The 14,992-nt window shown below is 43.3% G+C and overlaps 1 protein-coding gene across 1 annotated transcript; it reads right to left on the reverse strand.

Moving 5' to 3' along the window:
• Nucleotides 1-363: 363 nt before the first annotated feature.
• LOC148817541 (tumor necrosis factor receptor superfamily member 25) lies at nucleotides 364-13,960 on the reverse strand. The gene is made up of 10 exons (XM_088938385.1): nucleotides 13,720-13,960; nucleotides 10,365-10,569; nucleotides 9,003-9,134; nucleotides 7,915-8,058; nucleotides 7,439-7,523; nucleotides 6,029-6,090; nucleotides 4,794-4,916; nucleotides 3,246-3,286; nucleotides 2,774-2,894; nucleotides 364-1,617 (listed from the first exon to the last, which is right to left on the reverse strand). Exons 1-10 carry the CDS (start codon nucleotides 13,747-13,749, stop codon nucleotides 1,226-1,228), a joined length of 1,335 nt encoding a protein of 444 aa, XP_088794511.1. The 5' UTR covers nucleotides 13,750-13,960; the 3' UTR covers nucleotides 364-1,225.
• Nucleotides 13,961-14,992: the final 1,032 nt, after the last annotated feature.

The raw sequence follows: 14,992 nt of genomic DNA on the forward strand, positions 1-14,992 counted from the left end.
CTTCAAGAAAATGGCAAATACTTTATTTAGTAATGCATTTTGAAATTCACACTGATACTGATACTTTAATACAGTTCCCTGTATTGCCCATGATCTTGATCTTTTCATAGTATTCTTTTCTTCTGCGGAATGGTTGACTCACTCACTTCCCTTGCAGTGGAACTCCTCCCTTCCAAAGAACATCTTGAATGCACAGCATTTCTGCTTCCTGCCGAGATGTACTTGATTTCCTGTGGTCTACCTGTACTGTGCTTCCTGCACACTATGGTGCGTCTGTGGAGATGCTAACGATAAGTGAAAGTGTGTGTCAGCTTTTTTTTTTTTTAGTGTCTGTCCCTGTGGACTGCACTGTGTGTGTGTGTGCGTGCGTGCGTGTGCACTCGTACAGGTTTCCACTGAACACGGTTTGTCTCGGGCAAGACCAAGTGAGGAGGGAAAGGTGGTGTGCGAGAGAACACGCAGATCATTTCTGTCGACGGGAAATTTACAGCTTTGCCACTGTGCCTTTTAAAGGGGTTGTGTTTCATCATTTGTGCTCGAGATTCTGAGAACGGCTTTGGATTCGATGGTGTGAAGCATCGGTAGTGCTAAAGGCTGGGACGATTACTGACAATTTCACGGTTGGCTTCGCATTAAAAGATCATGAGCCGTACCATAGTCCCCTTTACAAAGAGCTTCTTTACAATGCGTTGCCCTCTATTTCCTGCTAGAATAGTGCTTTCCATAGCCAAGACATTTCATCAGAAGCCAAAGTTGGGTATGCAGCCCTATGTGCTACCAATCCACAGTTTCCACCCAGGGAAAGTCCTTACTGTACTTCCTTTGTAAGAGGTGGCCAGAGCCTGGAGTAGGGCACTGTTGACCTGGAACTTGTATCCTGCTGTAAAGAGTGATTAGCACCTGAGAACCTATCAGTGTGGGGGCATGGCTTGTAGTAACTGGTACCATTGCTTTGTTCCACTTGGGACTGTGTTGCTGAGTGACAGTCCAGGGCACTGGGTTGCTGTGGCTGGCAACTGCTCAGTGCAAGGTCCATTCTGGCAATGGGGGGGTTCTGTTCCATCCTGCCTCAGCTGTGGAGTTCTACAAGAGGAGCAGTATCTGTCCTTTTCCTTCTGCAGTGGGGCTTTCATTGAAGCCTGTCTCCTGGTTGCTCAGGGGGAGACAGCCTGTCCCTTTGCTTGCCTGTTTGCTCTGCTGTTGTTCAGCGTGGTCAGCTGTGGTGTTATTGTGCAGGCCCTGTGGAAGCCTCCCCAGCCTCGGGCCTGTACTGGATCAGGGATGGGTAGGACAGAGCTGGGGCTGTGGATTTGGGGGTCATCAGGAAGACTAGTTTCTCCTGCAGCTCCTGCGAGCAGCCCGGCAGGTCCATGCTGTGCAGCGCGGCGTGGACGCTCTGCAGCTCCGCGCCCCGTCTCTGGCTCCAGAGCCGCAGCATCTGGTACTGCCGCTCGCGGTAGCTGGGGGCGAGCTCCAGCTCCACGCGCTCCATCTCCCCGTCCGGCAGAGCCAGCACGCGCATGAACTCCTTCCAGCGCCGCACGGGCACCTCCTCGATGATGGCGTACAGCACCGCGGGGGGCCAGGCGTCGGCGGGAGGCTCCTCTTTCGCCGCCCCTGGAGGCACAGGAGGAGCACCAGCGGAGTAAGAAAGCGATTAAGAACTGGGAAGACGCATGCCAAGCGCGATGTGGTACAGGTGGAGTACATGGGGCCAGAGGCTGAAGAAAGATTACAAACTGAAACATTCCTGGCATGCTCCTGAGAGCCAATAAAGCATGGAGCTCTGGAAAATTCACCCCCCCTACAAGGACTTCAAGACAAACTGTCCAGGAGCCTTGTGTCTGTGGCCCATGACTGTGCCTTTACCGTAGGCCAAAGTTTCACTGTTACTGGAATGGAGATTTTACTAGCAGTGAGGGGAGTACGTATCCCTACTCTATAAATACATGTGTAAGTATTGAACTTGCTCTTTAATGGCTGACTGGTTATGTCCTCTCAAGTCTTTTCATGTAAGTCCATCCCTCTACTTCCTCCTCAGTGCATTTCATTTTTGTTTCCTGCCACGGTTGCCCCGTATTCATTTTCAGGGCAGAGACAAACTGATAAAAAAGACCAGATAGCTCGACGCTATACTGCAAAGATAACCCACCACGCCCGGAGCCGGCTTAGACACAGAAAGCCAAATGTACAATGTACAATACGTACTAAAATAAAAGCGTGTGTTTCTGTAACGTTCGGGTCACGAAACGTATTCCTTTCAAGTACGGAAGTAACGCCAGCGTTGGTTACCCTTAAAATGCAAGAAAAAAGGCCACTTGCTACTGAACGCCCACCTGGCCAAAAAAGCCCCACTGAGCCTATGTACTTTACCACACCAACACAAATACTGTGCCTTAATTGTTTTTCTCGTCTGCCTATTAAAGTACACGACACCAACACCTTTTTGACCTACTGCAGTCCCAGAAATTCAACAATGATTTTTCAGGCCTGACATGAAAATGCTTCCCATCAGCAGAGCTCCCCTTGTTGAGAAATCACAATGCTAGCAGGGCTCCCTCCAACTGGAGCCCCTAACTGCAGTGGAGGCACATTGGAAAATGCAGCAGGTTGGTATGTTCGAACTGGGGGTCGGTCCGTCTGAGGCCGTACGGTCCTGCAGGATATCACCGAGGTCAGTGATCTTTGTGCCATTAGCAAGTGGGAGCAGGTGGCCAGCAGTTTTCAAACTTCAGCACACAGAGACAGAGCAGGTGAGAAATTCGGAAATTACATTTGTCAGTCGGGAGATCAGGTGAGGGAACTGCAGGTCTGTCAACAGGAGGGAGGGCTGACTGCAGCAGGTTGGTATGTTCTAACTGGGGGTCGGTGATAATTCCAGGCATTCCTGAAACCTGTAATAAGGCATAAACCCAAATTAATCTTGTTTAAACTCTCAGTGACACTAACAGCACAACACTTTAAAACACCAGTATAATATATACTGTAAAATCCACAGCCCTTCACAAGATTACAGCTAGCAGTATCTTAGTAATTCTAATATTACATCAGCACCTCTGGGCTTGAATTTATGTATTGGATTATTACATTGATGGAATAGACTCCTTCAATTGCTAGCCATCATTATGGACAAATCGTGGCAGTGAAAAAAGAAATCAAAATGTTGTCAATTAGTTTTGTGTGGTTTTCTACAACTACCGATAGAGATAAACATTCAAAGACAGGAGATGTGGTGCTGCACATACCCCAGAGTGGATAGGCACTTTCGATTCCCCAGGAGACTGGCCTGTGGACAGATGGTACAAAACACAGAGGAAGATCAACACACCATGACAGATGCAGGCATTTTGGGTCTTACTATCAGCTGACTACTACACGAGTTACACCAGGGAAGAAGAAAAGAAGCAAATAAGTTCAATTCTATCACAACATCACATCTATTTAGATGGGACGGCACACTCCTTTAACACAGATTTATTTAAAACAAGGCAGCAAGCAAATTTACAACCTATGACAATGGAACGCAAGACGTTGTCAGTAGAAATGGTTCACACTGATAAAGCCATAAATATTGCTACACCTGCACAAGACTGGGGGAGGTGTGAGAACGTGATAACAGGTATAAAAGAAAGGAAGTCTGTTTGGTAGTTATTAGCTAATTGGTCTCCAGTTCTTTCCTGAACGTAACCAGGGTATCAGCTTCAACACCGTAGCTGGGTAACCTGTTCCAAACTCTCAGAACCCTTTGGATAAGGAGGTTCTCAGTTTTGTTTCAGTCTTAAACGTACTACTATGGTCTTTCCTTGCTTTCTGAAGATGTCTGCTACACTGACAATATCAATGTTTATGAATTTGAATTCTGGTGTCAGGTCCCCTCATAGACTTCTATTTCAAGACCAAAAACATTCACAGTAGTCTATCCTTCAGTGTAGGATATTCCTTTAAACCCCCCGAGAATGCATCTGGTTGTTTTTTTCTGGCTCTAAGTGTTTTAAAAAAAAAATATGGTGACTAAGAACGTTTATCTAAATCTCTTGCATATGCGTTTTAGTTTAGTCATTCTGACTAGTAAAAACTTAAATGAATTTGTTTCATATGAGGAACAGATTTGTTCTAAATGAAATAGGATGCTAAAGCATATGTACAGAAGTACAGTAAGGTATTCCTATGCTCCAATGCAGAAGAGGACACTGAAAGCAAAATGTGCAGGTACTACAGTACATGTACTGATAAAAGTTTCATGAGGGATATCGTAGAATGTAATATTTAATGTGCTTGAATGTAGAAGATGATGCACTGGCCATGTTTTAGGCATGGATTTCCAGTGTCTAGGTCATAATTCATGTAGATTTGTTGTATAAGTAACTCTCTATTTGAATGTTGCTGTAAAATGGCTTCATAATCTCTTTATAATTGCTACACAAGATGCTATCATCACATGCATAAAGGTTTACGGGAACATGCGCAAATGTATGTGCAAAAAAACATACATAAGAGGTCATATCATTTGTTTTAGCATGTATAAACAATACTAAAACAAATTATTTGTAATGCACCAACAATGAAATAAATCGTAAGTTATCACTAATACTATTAACTTCTTATTAAAATTGTAAATTACTTTTGTTACTAGTATTTGTTCCTATATTATACCAGTGTGTAATAAATAAGCAGCTAGAAAAAGCTCACTCTGGAGGTCGTGATGAATCAGTCAGACCCAGCTGATGTATGAGTGCTCGTTTTTTCCTGGTCTTATAACCTAGCTGTTCACTGGGGTACATTATGGGTCTTACCAGCAGCTTGGGGCAGTCCTCCCCCTATGGTAAAGTACTGGCGGAGACTCAGAGTGATCAGCCCCCCCAGCATCAAGAACACCAGCAAACTGAAGAGGATCGTGAAGGTCTGCTTCCAGTCCTCTAAACACAAACACAGACAGCATGACTGGTACATTGGGAACAATACTCAGAAATCCACCTTTCCATTTTCTAACCACTTTATCCAATACAGGGGCGCAGGGGAGCCAGGGCCTATCCCAGCCAAAAACAGTCACAGGGCAGGATACACCCTGGGCAGGACACCAGTCCATCATAGAGCATGCACAAACACAAACACACACACACACTAGAAGCCAATTAACCTACCTAAGCACGTCTTTGGACTGTGGGAGGAAACCCCAATAAACATGGGAAGAACATACAAAATACATGCAGTTAGCGACCCAGGTCCGGATATCGAAACTAAGCACTAACGATAACCACTGCGCCACCATACCCTGAAATATTGGATGACAACATTTGCACATTGGGAAACCTCAGAGCTCAAAGATGTAACATCATAGAACAGACACAAAAATCATGCAGAAAAGACTCCAAAAGACTCAAATGCAGAAATGCACGTTAGACACTCCCCACCCCTGCACCATAGTCCATAAAAGAAGCACTGCTGAGAATGTGACTCGTTCTCACTAAACTACAATTCCCCACTTGCACAAGCAGTTTGGGAACACATGCATGTCCACACGCAAGATATACTACTATGTGATGGCATCGTACACATTTAATGCAACACAATGAGATATGTGCAACATTAAACCTACAACTGCTTACTTTTGACAATTCTAAGACAATTATAATCTGCTGCACTAGTTAGTTATAGTTAAAACAGTTAGAAATTGCTCTCGCCTTTCAAGTTATCTTCTTAGAAAAACTGACAGCATTTGATTTATGTTTAATCAAATTTAGTAATGTTTTATCCTTTAATAAAGGGGATGGTTGGATCATTAAACACCCACATTTTGAGAAAATATCTAATGTGCAAATCATAATGCATCCTTTAAAATTTACCCCTGTCTTTTGAAATTGCTGAGCACTCACTTTCTGCTTGGTAAAAACGTTTTTAAAAAAGTTAACATAAATCCTTTGGATTAAAAAGATGGTCTTTTATTATGTAATTTTGTGCACATTGCTGTATTTCCTAATGACTACTTCTGGTACATTACTGGCTCCATTTATTAAGCTTGCTGAATCACCTGGAGGTGGTGAGGCACAGAGTTCTGCACATGCGTCTTTGTTGTCCTCTGTGCAGTCCTGCCTGGAAGAAGAGAAGAGAACATAGTCAGTCAGTCTCTGAGCTGGGACTGGCACGACCCCGTTGGTATGAGACGCCTAGTCTGAGGGTTAACAGAATGGATCTGATACTGTATGTGCTTGGATTGTACCCAAAATTGTGTCTATCACAATATGACTATATAAATTATTACATACATAATTTGTGGTTGTAAGCATTAGAAACCCCAAGTAACAAAAAGGGTCTCTCACAGCAGCAGGAAACCTCTACAGTAGCTGTCTTGAAAAGTGTGAGACACACTTTGACTGCCTTTCCTTGCCAGAAAAGCCCTCAGATCTCAGTCCCACCACCTATCTTTCTCTTCACAACCTTAGCTGAAGGTAAAACCAACATAACAATTCGGGAACAGATCCATTCATAGACACACAGAAAACACAAGACCTTCTGTATGTACTGGGGCACGACAGGACTGTGAATGTCTCTCATTGTTCATGCTGCTCATATATGGCCTCTATTTTTGGTAGTTTGAGCGTATTTGAGCACCTTAAAATAAAGTTCCCTCTGTCCCTATATTTCCTTTTACAAATGCCAACGAAAGGACTGCAGTCGGTGGATTTCAACAGACAAGTAAATTCCAGAAAAAAAGTCAGCTGACAGGACCTACAATCTGCCACCTGATTTGAAAATGAATGACAGTGTTCTCTCTCTCTCTCTCTCTCTCTGGATGACAGAACAACTGGGAAAAGTAATATGCTTCATTGCAGGGAGGGGGTGTTATTAAGGAAACTGCACATTAGAATATGCAGAGGCGTCTTACATCATTGCAAGCCTGATAGCATCTTATCACTCTGCTTCATGCGAGAGGAAATCCACAGCCCAGTGACCTATTTGCATGCAATTACAAGCTGTCATATAGGCAGCTACAGAGGGATATCGCTCAGTGCATACCTCAGCTCATAACCAAGAAATAAAAATGGAAAGGGGCTGATGTCAGAAACTGGAAAAGAAGGCAGGTCAAAATGTTTGTGGTCAGTGTGTTTTCAGTGCTCTTCAGACTGGGAAGCCTACAGCCCACAGTATGACAGGGTGAATTCAAGGAAACATGACTCCCATTGCAGAGCAATCTGAGCCAGTTCTGTCTAGACCTGTGGGCTCTTGTATATGCACAGTATCACCGATTGCTGGATATTTCACATCTGCTTCCTTTAGACAATTTTCCCTATAAAGTCTTGGAGATAAAATAGATAAACTCTGTTAAATAGATTTTCTTTTCAACATTACCGTAATTTTTGCAGCTTGCTAAACCTGAAATCTATCAAAGCACCCTGTGTTGGGACTCATTTCAACCCCCGCCGCATTTGTGCACTCTTACTTGCGGCAAGGCTGGCACTCTCCGTGTTTGTCTTGATAAAGCCCAGGAACACAATCGCCGCACTGAGTGTCTGCATTTTCAGAGCCTGCAAGACAGTACAGCCTTGAGTTAGATCAGGACGTCTTCCGGCTCTTCTCCGAGCTTCCCAATCCAGCACATCTTGGCCTGTCCTTCTACTGTACCCCTCTAGGCAGCCTAGTTACCACCCAGACTTTCTGCTTATTCAGTTTCTCAAAAATGATACAATTCCTTAATCAATTACAAAATGAAAGAATGGCAGTGATTTCTGTAAAAAGTGATAAGGTACCAGATGGACCAAAAATGCGGGCTGCACTTACTGTACACTTACTTCCTGGTGTATTTCGCCTGGTATATTTTAATTAATCATAGCTGTATTCTTCTATGTTGCTTATACATTTCTACATCTGATGTCCCTCTGCCCCTCTCCCAGCCCCTCCAGCTGTGTGCATACTCACAGTTCTCCTCGATGGTCCGGTTGTGACACAGACTGCACTTGGCGCAGGGGAAGTCTTGACTGTCGTTCTTGCGATAACTGCCCTTCTTACAACCGCACACCGTGTTGGACGTGGAGTTGCAGCTCTTCTTCACCTCCTCCAATTCTGAGTAGCACAGCACATGGTTGAGATAGCTCTTACCCAAAGAAACAGCCAAAGCCCCTCCCTCCATCACATATCAAGTTAGAGGTTTATTTGAAATTTCATTCTGAAGGGGCTCCTGATTGATGAAAGTGCTCGCAATGAGCACGATAAGCCAGATGTGCTCGAACCTGCGTCATATCCCTGCCTGATGGTGACCGGGGTTTCTCCAGGTGCTTGCAAGCAATTGGCTTTGTATTGCCAGGAGTTCGCCTGGGATTAGTTGACCAGGGCTCTCTAAGTTTCAAGAGAAACCTTCCCAGTCAGTGATTGACACACCACTCCCCCAGTCAGCGCTGTTGCAGACTTTGCTGCGCACCAATAGGTGAGCGGTTTAATGGGTGGGCGGGCTTGGGAGCCGGCCTGCACTTCCTCATTTTCACCTTGTGGATACAGGGGGTTTTGGGTCTCAGATGAGACACGGCTGCTGACAGTAACCAGCGAGGGTATGTAAAAAAGTAATCATCGATTCGACATTTCAGCATACAGAGATAAATGATTTTGTTCATCCTAACAACAAAGTCAGCTGTAAGACATGAAAGTGATATCTACAGCAAAAACATGAAATAGGAAAACATTCCAGGGGGTTCAAAAGACAGAGAGAGATTTTCTATTTGGTAGCCAATTATGCGACCCTGTCGATCTCCACTGTATTTCATCTCCACTTTATACAAATATCAAGGATTAAGCTTTATAACGTCAGCTTTTGTCAGAAGAACTGACCTCCTTCATTCCATGGGGTCTACATGTAGATGTCTGCTCTACCTCTTCCTGCAGAGAAGATAACGCTCTCTACCCTTCATCCTTCCCCCTTGCTCACTCCTCCTACGAGAAACCCCTTCTCTCCATGAGAGGAGAGCACAATCTGGATGCTGTGTGAAAGGCAGCACTGCCGATCTGTTCCTTACTTGCATGATCGCACGAACGACACCTGTGACATGTTAGCACATGGTTGTATTGGTCCATGAAACTTCCCTCTTTGCACGGAGCACAGCGAGTCTGGTTGGTATTGTCTGAGCAGGACGATTGTTTGTAGTGACCTAAAAAAAGCCACGACAAAGGCAGGTCTGCTTAGGAAAGGCATGAAAGAACCAAGAAAGACCTTCTTATACACCACACATACACCACACACCACATGCAAGGGCTATTCAAAAGCTTCTCCAGCCAAGATGTAAAAGGAACAAGATTATACACCCAACTTAATCTACTGTCCATTTTCCCTACATACTTGCATGGGATTATTATTAGTAATAGTAGTAGTAGTAATAGTAGCAGCAGTAGCAGTAGTAATAATAAGCCTCTGTACTTTTAGATGATGAGGAATTCTATGTTTTCCTCATTTTAAAGGTCTATAACCACCTATCATTCACTATCACGTCTAAAAAACTAAAAACAAAATTAATTCCTACCAAATATGACCTTTATTATGGTTTCACCAGTATTTTACTATTGTACTATGGTTACCTTTGGCATCATCATTCCTTCATTCTTCTTTATATAGGAATATCACAGCACACTACTGTACAATATACAGTGGTTAGAAACATCTATCTTGCTTGAGGTCCAATGTAGTTAGATGGAATGAGGGCGTGATAAAGCAATAGAGAATCACACGATTGATTATGGCTAAGATCAAGGTGTAATACTATGACAAATATAGCATGATATTATTACATGTATTACATAAAAGTATTTTATGCCCCCAAAAGGGTAACTTGCTCTACATTTACACTGCCTTTGGCAAATATATTTGTCTCACTCCTGGACTAGAGTCAAACACTCACACTACCTCATGTCAGGGTAAAGCAATCCAAGCGATCCAAGTTTATCCAAGTGAAGCAGACACAAGTACTGTATTTTAACTACCCCTGCATTGATGGAGTCAGGATTTGTACTCAACTTTGTACTTCATACACAAGCAGAGGAGACCAGAAACACATCTCTCCTGACCACTCAATTCATTTCACTGTCTCCCTGACCTTCTCACATCCACTATGCTGAGTCCTCTTTCTTGACACGGGCTTTGCCCAGTGTTATCTAGACTATCAAGTGCTCATCTCGGGAGATCTTGTTTTGGTTAGCAGTTGTGCAAAAGCTGGCACTGTATCAGACGAGTGCGTCATCTTTGAGAGTACGCAATGGCACACACTGAACATAGTGTTTCTAAACCCTTTGAACTCTCCAGTTTCCCTCTCTGTCAGCGTGTGCATCTATGTTCCTATCAGTCGGTCTCTGTCAGTCTATGAAGAGGAAAAGGTGTTGAAGCTGACCTGGAAGACATTTATTGCAGCAGCGATTTGCTTCTCTGTCCAAGAATTGGTGTTCCCCACAGGAGACTGTGTCCCTGCGCACGCGCCCATTTCCTTTCCTGTGTGTTTTTCTGGATGTCCTGGCAAGAGTGGCAGAAGTCCACTGCGCTGTGCTGTAGGGGGCGCTCTCCTTCCAGATGTGGGAAGCCAAGGTCAGAGGCAGAAGCTGTGTGATAAACAGACAAGGTGCAAAGGACGGTGTCAGTTGTAGAGAGCCCTGATCTGCCAGGTGTGACAGGCAGTCAGTGTGAGTGTGTGCTTCAGGGGAGTCACTTGTCACTCCTGGGTGAGTGACAGCTGAGCTCCACTCTGTTTAAATGCCTGCTGTCTTATGAGCGGGTGTGTGAGGTGGCTGGTGAGCAGGCATGTACAGCACACCCCAAAAAATCTGGAGAGAGGCAACAGAGAGTACAGGAGTGCCCCCAAAAAAGATGGAAACTGCTGACTGAGGGAGCTGAGGTGCAGCCAGGGGAGAACTGACTGTCCAGTTGAGACTGTCCGACGTGCCAAAGAGGTGCTACGAAAACTACTGGGGACTCTTCTTAGCGGTGGAAGATACTTTGCATTTCTTTATGTTTGGGTTACTCTGTGAATTCATTATTTACCTCGGAACATATGATACTATTCTTTAGTCTACCAGATATTGTCTAAACTTCAGCTCTTATTGACTGCTGACCTGTTCTGTGCCTAAGTTTTAAAGCGCTAATCATCCAAGCCTAGCTCCCACTCGCATCTTCTCCTTCTTGACAAGGTTACAGAGCTCAGCAATCCGAAAAGCTGTGACTCAACGGGAGACCAACCTTTTAGAGGATACCCATTTATCTTCAGACTTCCTCCGATCTGGGTTGCAATTTCTAGGGTGAAATCTGAATTGCCTTTCCAAGACCAAAATGTTTTTGGTAAATTGTAAAAGATCAAATTAATGATTTGAATTTGAGGCAGTGTACAGTGTGAACATAATAATTGTTAAAAAATGGGTTCCCCTTGACTAGAATTAGAAAAAAAAATCAAGCCACTTTTGCATCAAAACTTTGAATGTCTCGTTGATTAAAAAGATGAAAGAAAAAATATCCATTTTATATCAATTGTCTAATATGCTTTTCAGAATAGGGCTACTTTATTGTGTGTGGATCTCAGGAAGTGGAGGAATGCAATGCTATTGGAAAATGAAGCAGCATAATTAAGGCAACAGGTTTACAGATAACAATGGTTTCAATTCCCTTTCTGCTACTTGGAATAAGGCTCTTCATTGTGTTTCAGATAGGAACCTTTCCAATCTTATTAACCACAGTGACAAGTGAGCAGCTCAGAAAATAGCTGCTGGTCTGTAGTTTTGAGTGCCATTTCCAGAGAAATGACCCAGAATTGCGTAAATGTCAGTACAGTGAGAGGAGTTTCTGAAAGTGACTCACAGCTGGCTGGGAGATTCTAACAGACGTCTATGCAAATGTTAGTGCTGCTGTCGCAGGAGGCTCTGTACAGTACACATCTCCAAGGGAACATACTGATAGTTTGTCTTAAACCTTTTCCTTCACCTTTGATCTTGAACCTGCTGGGCAGGTGTGAAGTGGGTTAGTGTGGCTGGCACATCTCATGCAATCTCAGGGACTGACTGACTGCGTTTCTCCCCTCCATAGCATTGTAGTGCACCAGTGATTTATTTGACGTTCCTCATTCACCTGTACACTGTAGCACCGTATTCATAATCCAATGTGTTATTAATTAAACGTAACAAAACCAAGCTGCTATCACATATGAATTCCTGGTAAAGCCAGCTGGTAAATTTCCCTTTCCTCTCTACGGAAAAGGTAGGCATTTGTGATTTCTTATCAGAGGAACATGAAAAGTGCTGACATGAGGGTTCGAGACTAATGGGATCCAATATTAGTGATCTTAGGTGGCGTCCTTTCTCCTTCCTAGTAGCTTATAGTGCCTCAAAGAGGCCAGACCCGGATAGCCAAGGTTCCAGTCAGATCTCAGAGTAGGGAGAGAGACTGAGCCACTTAACAGTCCATGCCTGTGCTCCTGGCATGGTTCTGCCCCTGTCCTGCTCTTTGGCTTCTCTGAAATGACCGTCGCTAGAGATGCTGTCGAACTCTTAACAGTAAACACCCACAGCTGGAATTACCAGCACAGACTACAAGAAAAATCCACACAGACAAACGGAAAAGTGAACCCGCACTACCCATGCACTAACTGACCACCTGCCATTCTTGTGGGCATTGTTTTAAATCATGAACAAAAAAAAAAGGAAAGTCTTCAATGCTTTTGAAATCCTGCATACAGCGTTCGATTTTCGGCACTCTTAAAAGACAAAGAAGATTTCGGTTATTGCAGAAATGAAATTGTTGTTTAAAAACACTTTCCACATTCACAACTAAAGATAGTTCCACATTTGTGGGAAGTGTGATTAGGTTTCACGATCTTTTTTTTTAATGGTGTTCTGTCCAGTCAGCTTTTTTTTAAATGAAAAAGATTTAAAGGCAAGATTTAAAGCAATATGAGAAACATATTATTTGTGATCAGCAGGAATTCCATTTCTTTCTTGAAGAGGACCAACTCCAAAATTTTCAAAAAGTTTTTTGATAAGGTCACATTTTATCTTCAACAGCTCTATAATTTGAAACGAATACATTTTTAAATTGTCACATACTGTAGTAATCTGTACGATCCCCTACGGTTTTGGAAGTCTGTTTTGGACTTTATTTTTAAGTTTAAAGGGTTTTCAGCTATAGGATGCTCTTTTTTCGCACAGCAAGACAGAAGCTCGTAATACATTTGTAAACTACTATCCTGTACACCTCGGTTGGCACACCTATAGAATCTCCACCTCACTTTTTCATCTCACCTGTCTGAGCTGTGTGAAGAATTTCTATTTTAAATAGGTGACCCTGAAACTCCTGTACTTAAGAAGAAAGCGCTATGCTGAGGCAGTCTCAAAATACCGGCGTACAGGTACACGTGTGTGAGCTCCGCGGCCGGTTCCTCCCCTCTGGGCAGGCATTAAAAATAATGCAGCATCCAAACAAGTATCATTAATTTTCTAATACAAAGACTTTATTCGCTTAGCATATCGCAAAGTTAATTGCACATATAACTCTTGTTTTTTTTTTTAAAAAACTAAAGTGTCATCCAATCTTTTAGTGTGTGAAATTGAGTTTTCCTTGTTACTATTTTTCTTTACGTTGTGTGTTTTTTTTCTAGAAAATGATTTTCTCAAGGGTGGCACAAAACACGTCTAGCTCTGCACAGGCAAAAACAGTTCGTATTACACGTACACACAGTTAACACACAAGCAACATAAAACAATACTCACCCACAAACAGAACCATCCCGACAACTTCATATTTAACGATTATCGATGGCTTGGACCGGGCTGTTATGAACTCTTAAACAGTGTTAAGAGTACGAATTCTCCACCATTTTAGCCATAACAGATGAAAACGAATAAATAAATGCATAAATACATAAATATGAAAACAAGGAAATCGACTTCCCTTTAAATAATAATAATATAACGTTACTGCTAGAATGCTATTCCTAACATCATGTGTCCAGTGAAGGTTAGGTGTCAGTTTGAACACAGAAGCGCAGGCTGCAAACATTAAAAACTGCTAAATAGGAAGTGCGTCTCGGAAAACTTTTTGGTTTCTCTTCGGTCGCTAACGGCTTTGAACTGCCGCCTGTTACCAGATGCTGTTCAATCATTAAAGGTGCGAGGCAGGCAGACGGGAGATGAGATGTTCACAGATAATGACTTTCTGCTGCCCCATTTTACAAGAAAGAAACTGAAACGACGACACTCAGCAGTGGCACAAACTGACGCCGCTTCAGGGAAAGCCGTCGATCAGGTGCTCGTGTTCCTCTCAAAGCATGGAGCTTTCGAGTTTCTGGTTTGTTTCAAATTAAGGGAAATTGATCTGAGTAACACACTTAATAATACAACTCACAACAGTTCTGGCATTTATAGCGCTTTTCTTCCTGATCAGCATCTGCAGTGATTTAGGTAGAACACAGGATCCACCCAGTTCAATTAAGGTTGAATTTAAGGAAGGCGAGATTGTACAGGCACAGAATAGAATTTTAACCAGTGTAGGGGTTATCACCCCTAGTCTAAAGAACAGTGCTAAGGGAATTTTAATGGCCACATAGTCAGGACCTTGGATTAAGGTCTCTCCCGAAGGACAGCACGTCCTGCGGCACAGCGTAGGGCTTGGAAATTCTGATCCAGAGGAAGAGCACCGCCAACATCACACACTGCAGCAACCTCGTGTGTCTTAAGGCATCCATTCCAGTCCTGACCAGGCCCAACCTTGGTTAGATTCTGAGATCTGTTGAGATCTGCTACACTTCCCCAGCAGTGATGGTCAAGACTTCTACTCAATTCTCTAATTGTATGACAGGGTGTGGATGCTTTGTTTCTTCATTTCCTGGTTTCTGTGGCTTTTCAAAGCCCTTTCGCAATTTCTTTTTTGATTGTGTGGTTCGCATTTCAGGGATACCAACATTTTTGGGTGTGGCAGATTTTGCTGTCACTAGTGGAACTGCCTAGTATTGTTAAGTGGCCTACAGTACATTCTGAAACATGG

The sequence above is a fragment of the Atractosteus spatula genome, chromosome 20 (genome assembly GCF_055471065.1).
Source record: "Atractosteus spatula isolate fAtrSpa1 chromosome 20, fAtrSpa1.hap1, whole genome shotgun sequence".
NCBI lineage: Eukaryota > Metazoa > Chordata > Actinopteri > Semionotiformes > Lepisosteidae > Atractosteus > Atractosteus spatula.

Excerpts from the sequence above, each read along its gene's own strand:
- LOC148817541 (XM_088938385.1), bottom strand. The coding sequence starts at position 13,749 with ATGAAGTTGTCGGGATGGTTCTGTTTGTGG. Across the intron at positions 8,059-9,002 it reads TCGTTCGTGCGATCATGCAA|AATTGGAGGAGGTGAAGAAG; the intron begins GTAAGGAACAGA and ends TGTGCTACTCAG. Across the intron at positions 6,091-7,438 it reads GAGTGCCAGCCTTGCCGCAA|GCAGGACTGCACAGAGGACA; the intron begins GTAAGAGTGCAC and ends CTCTTCTTCCAG.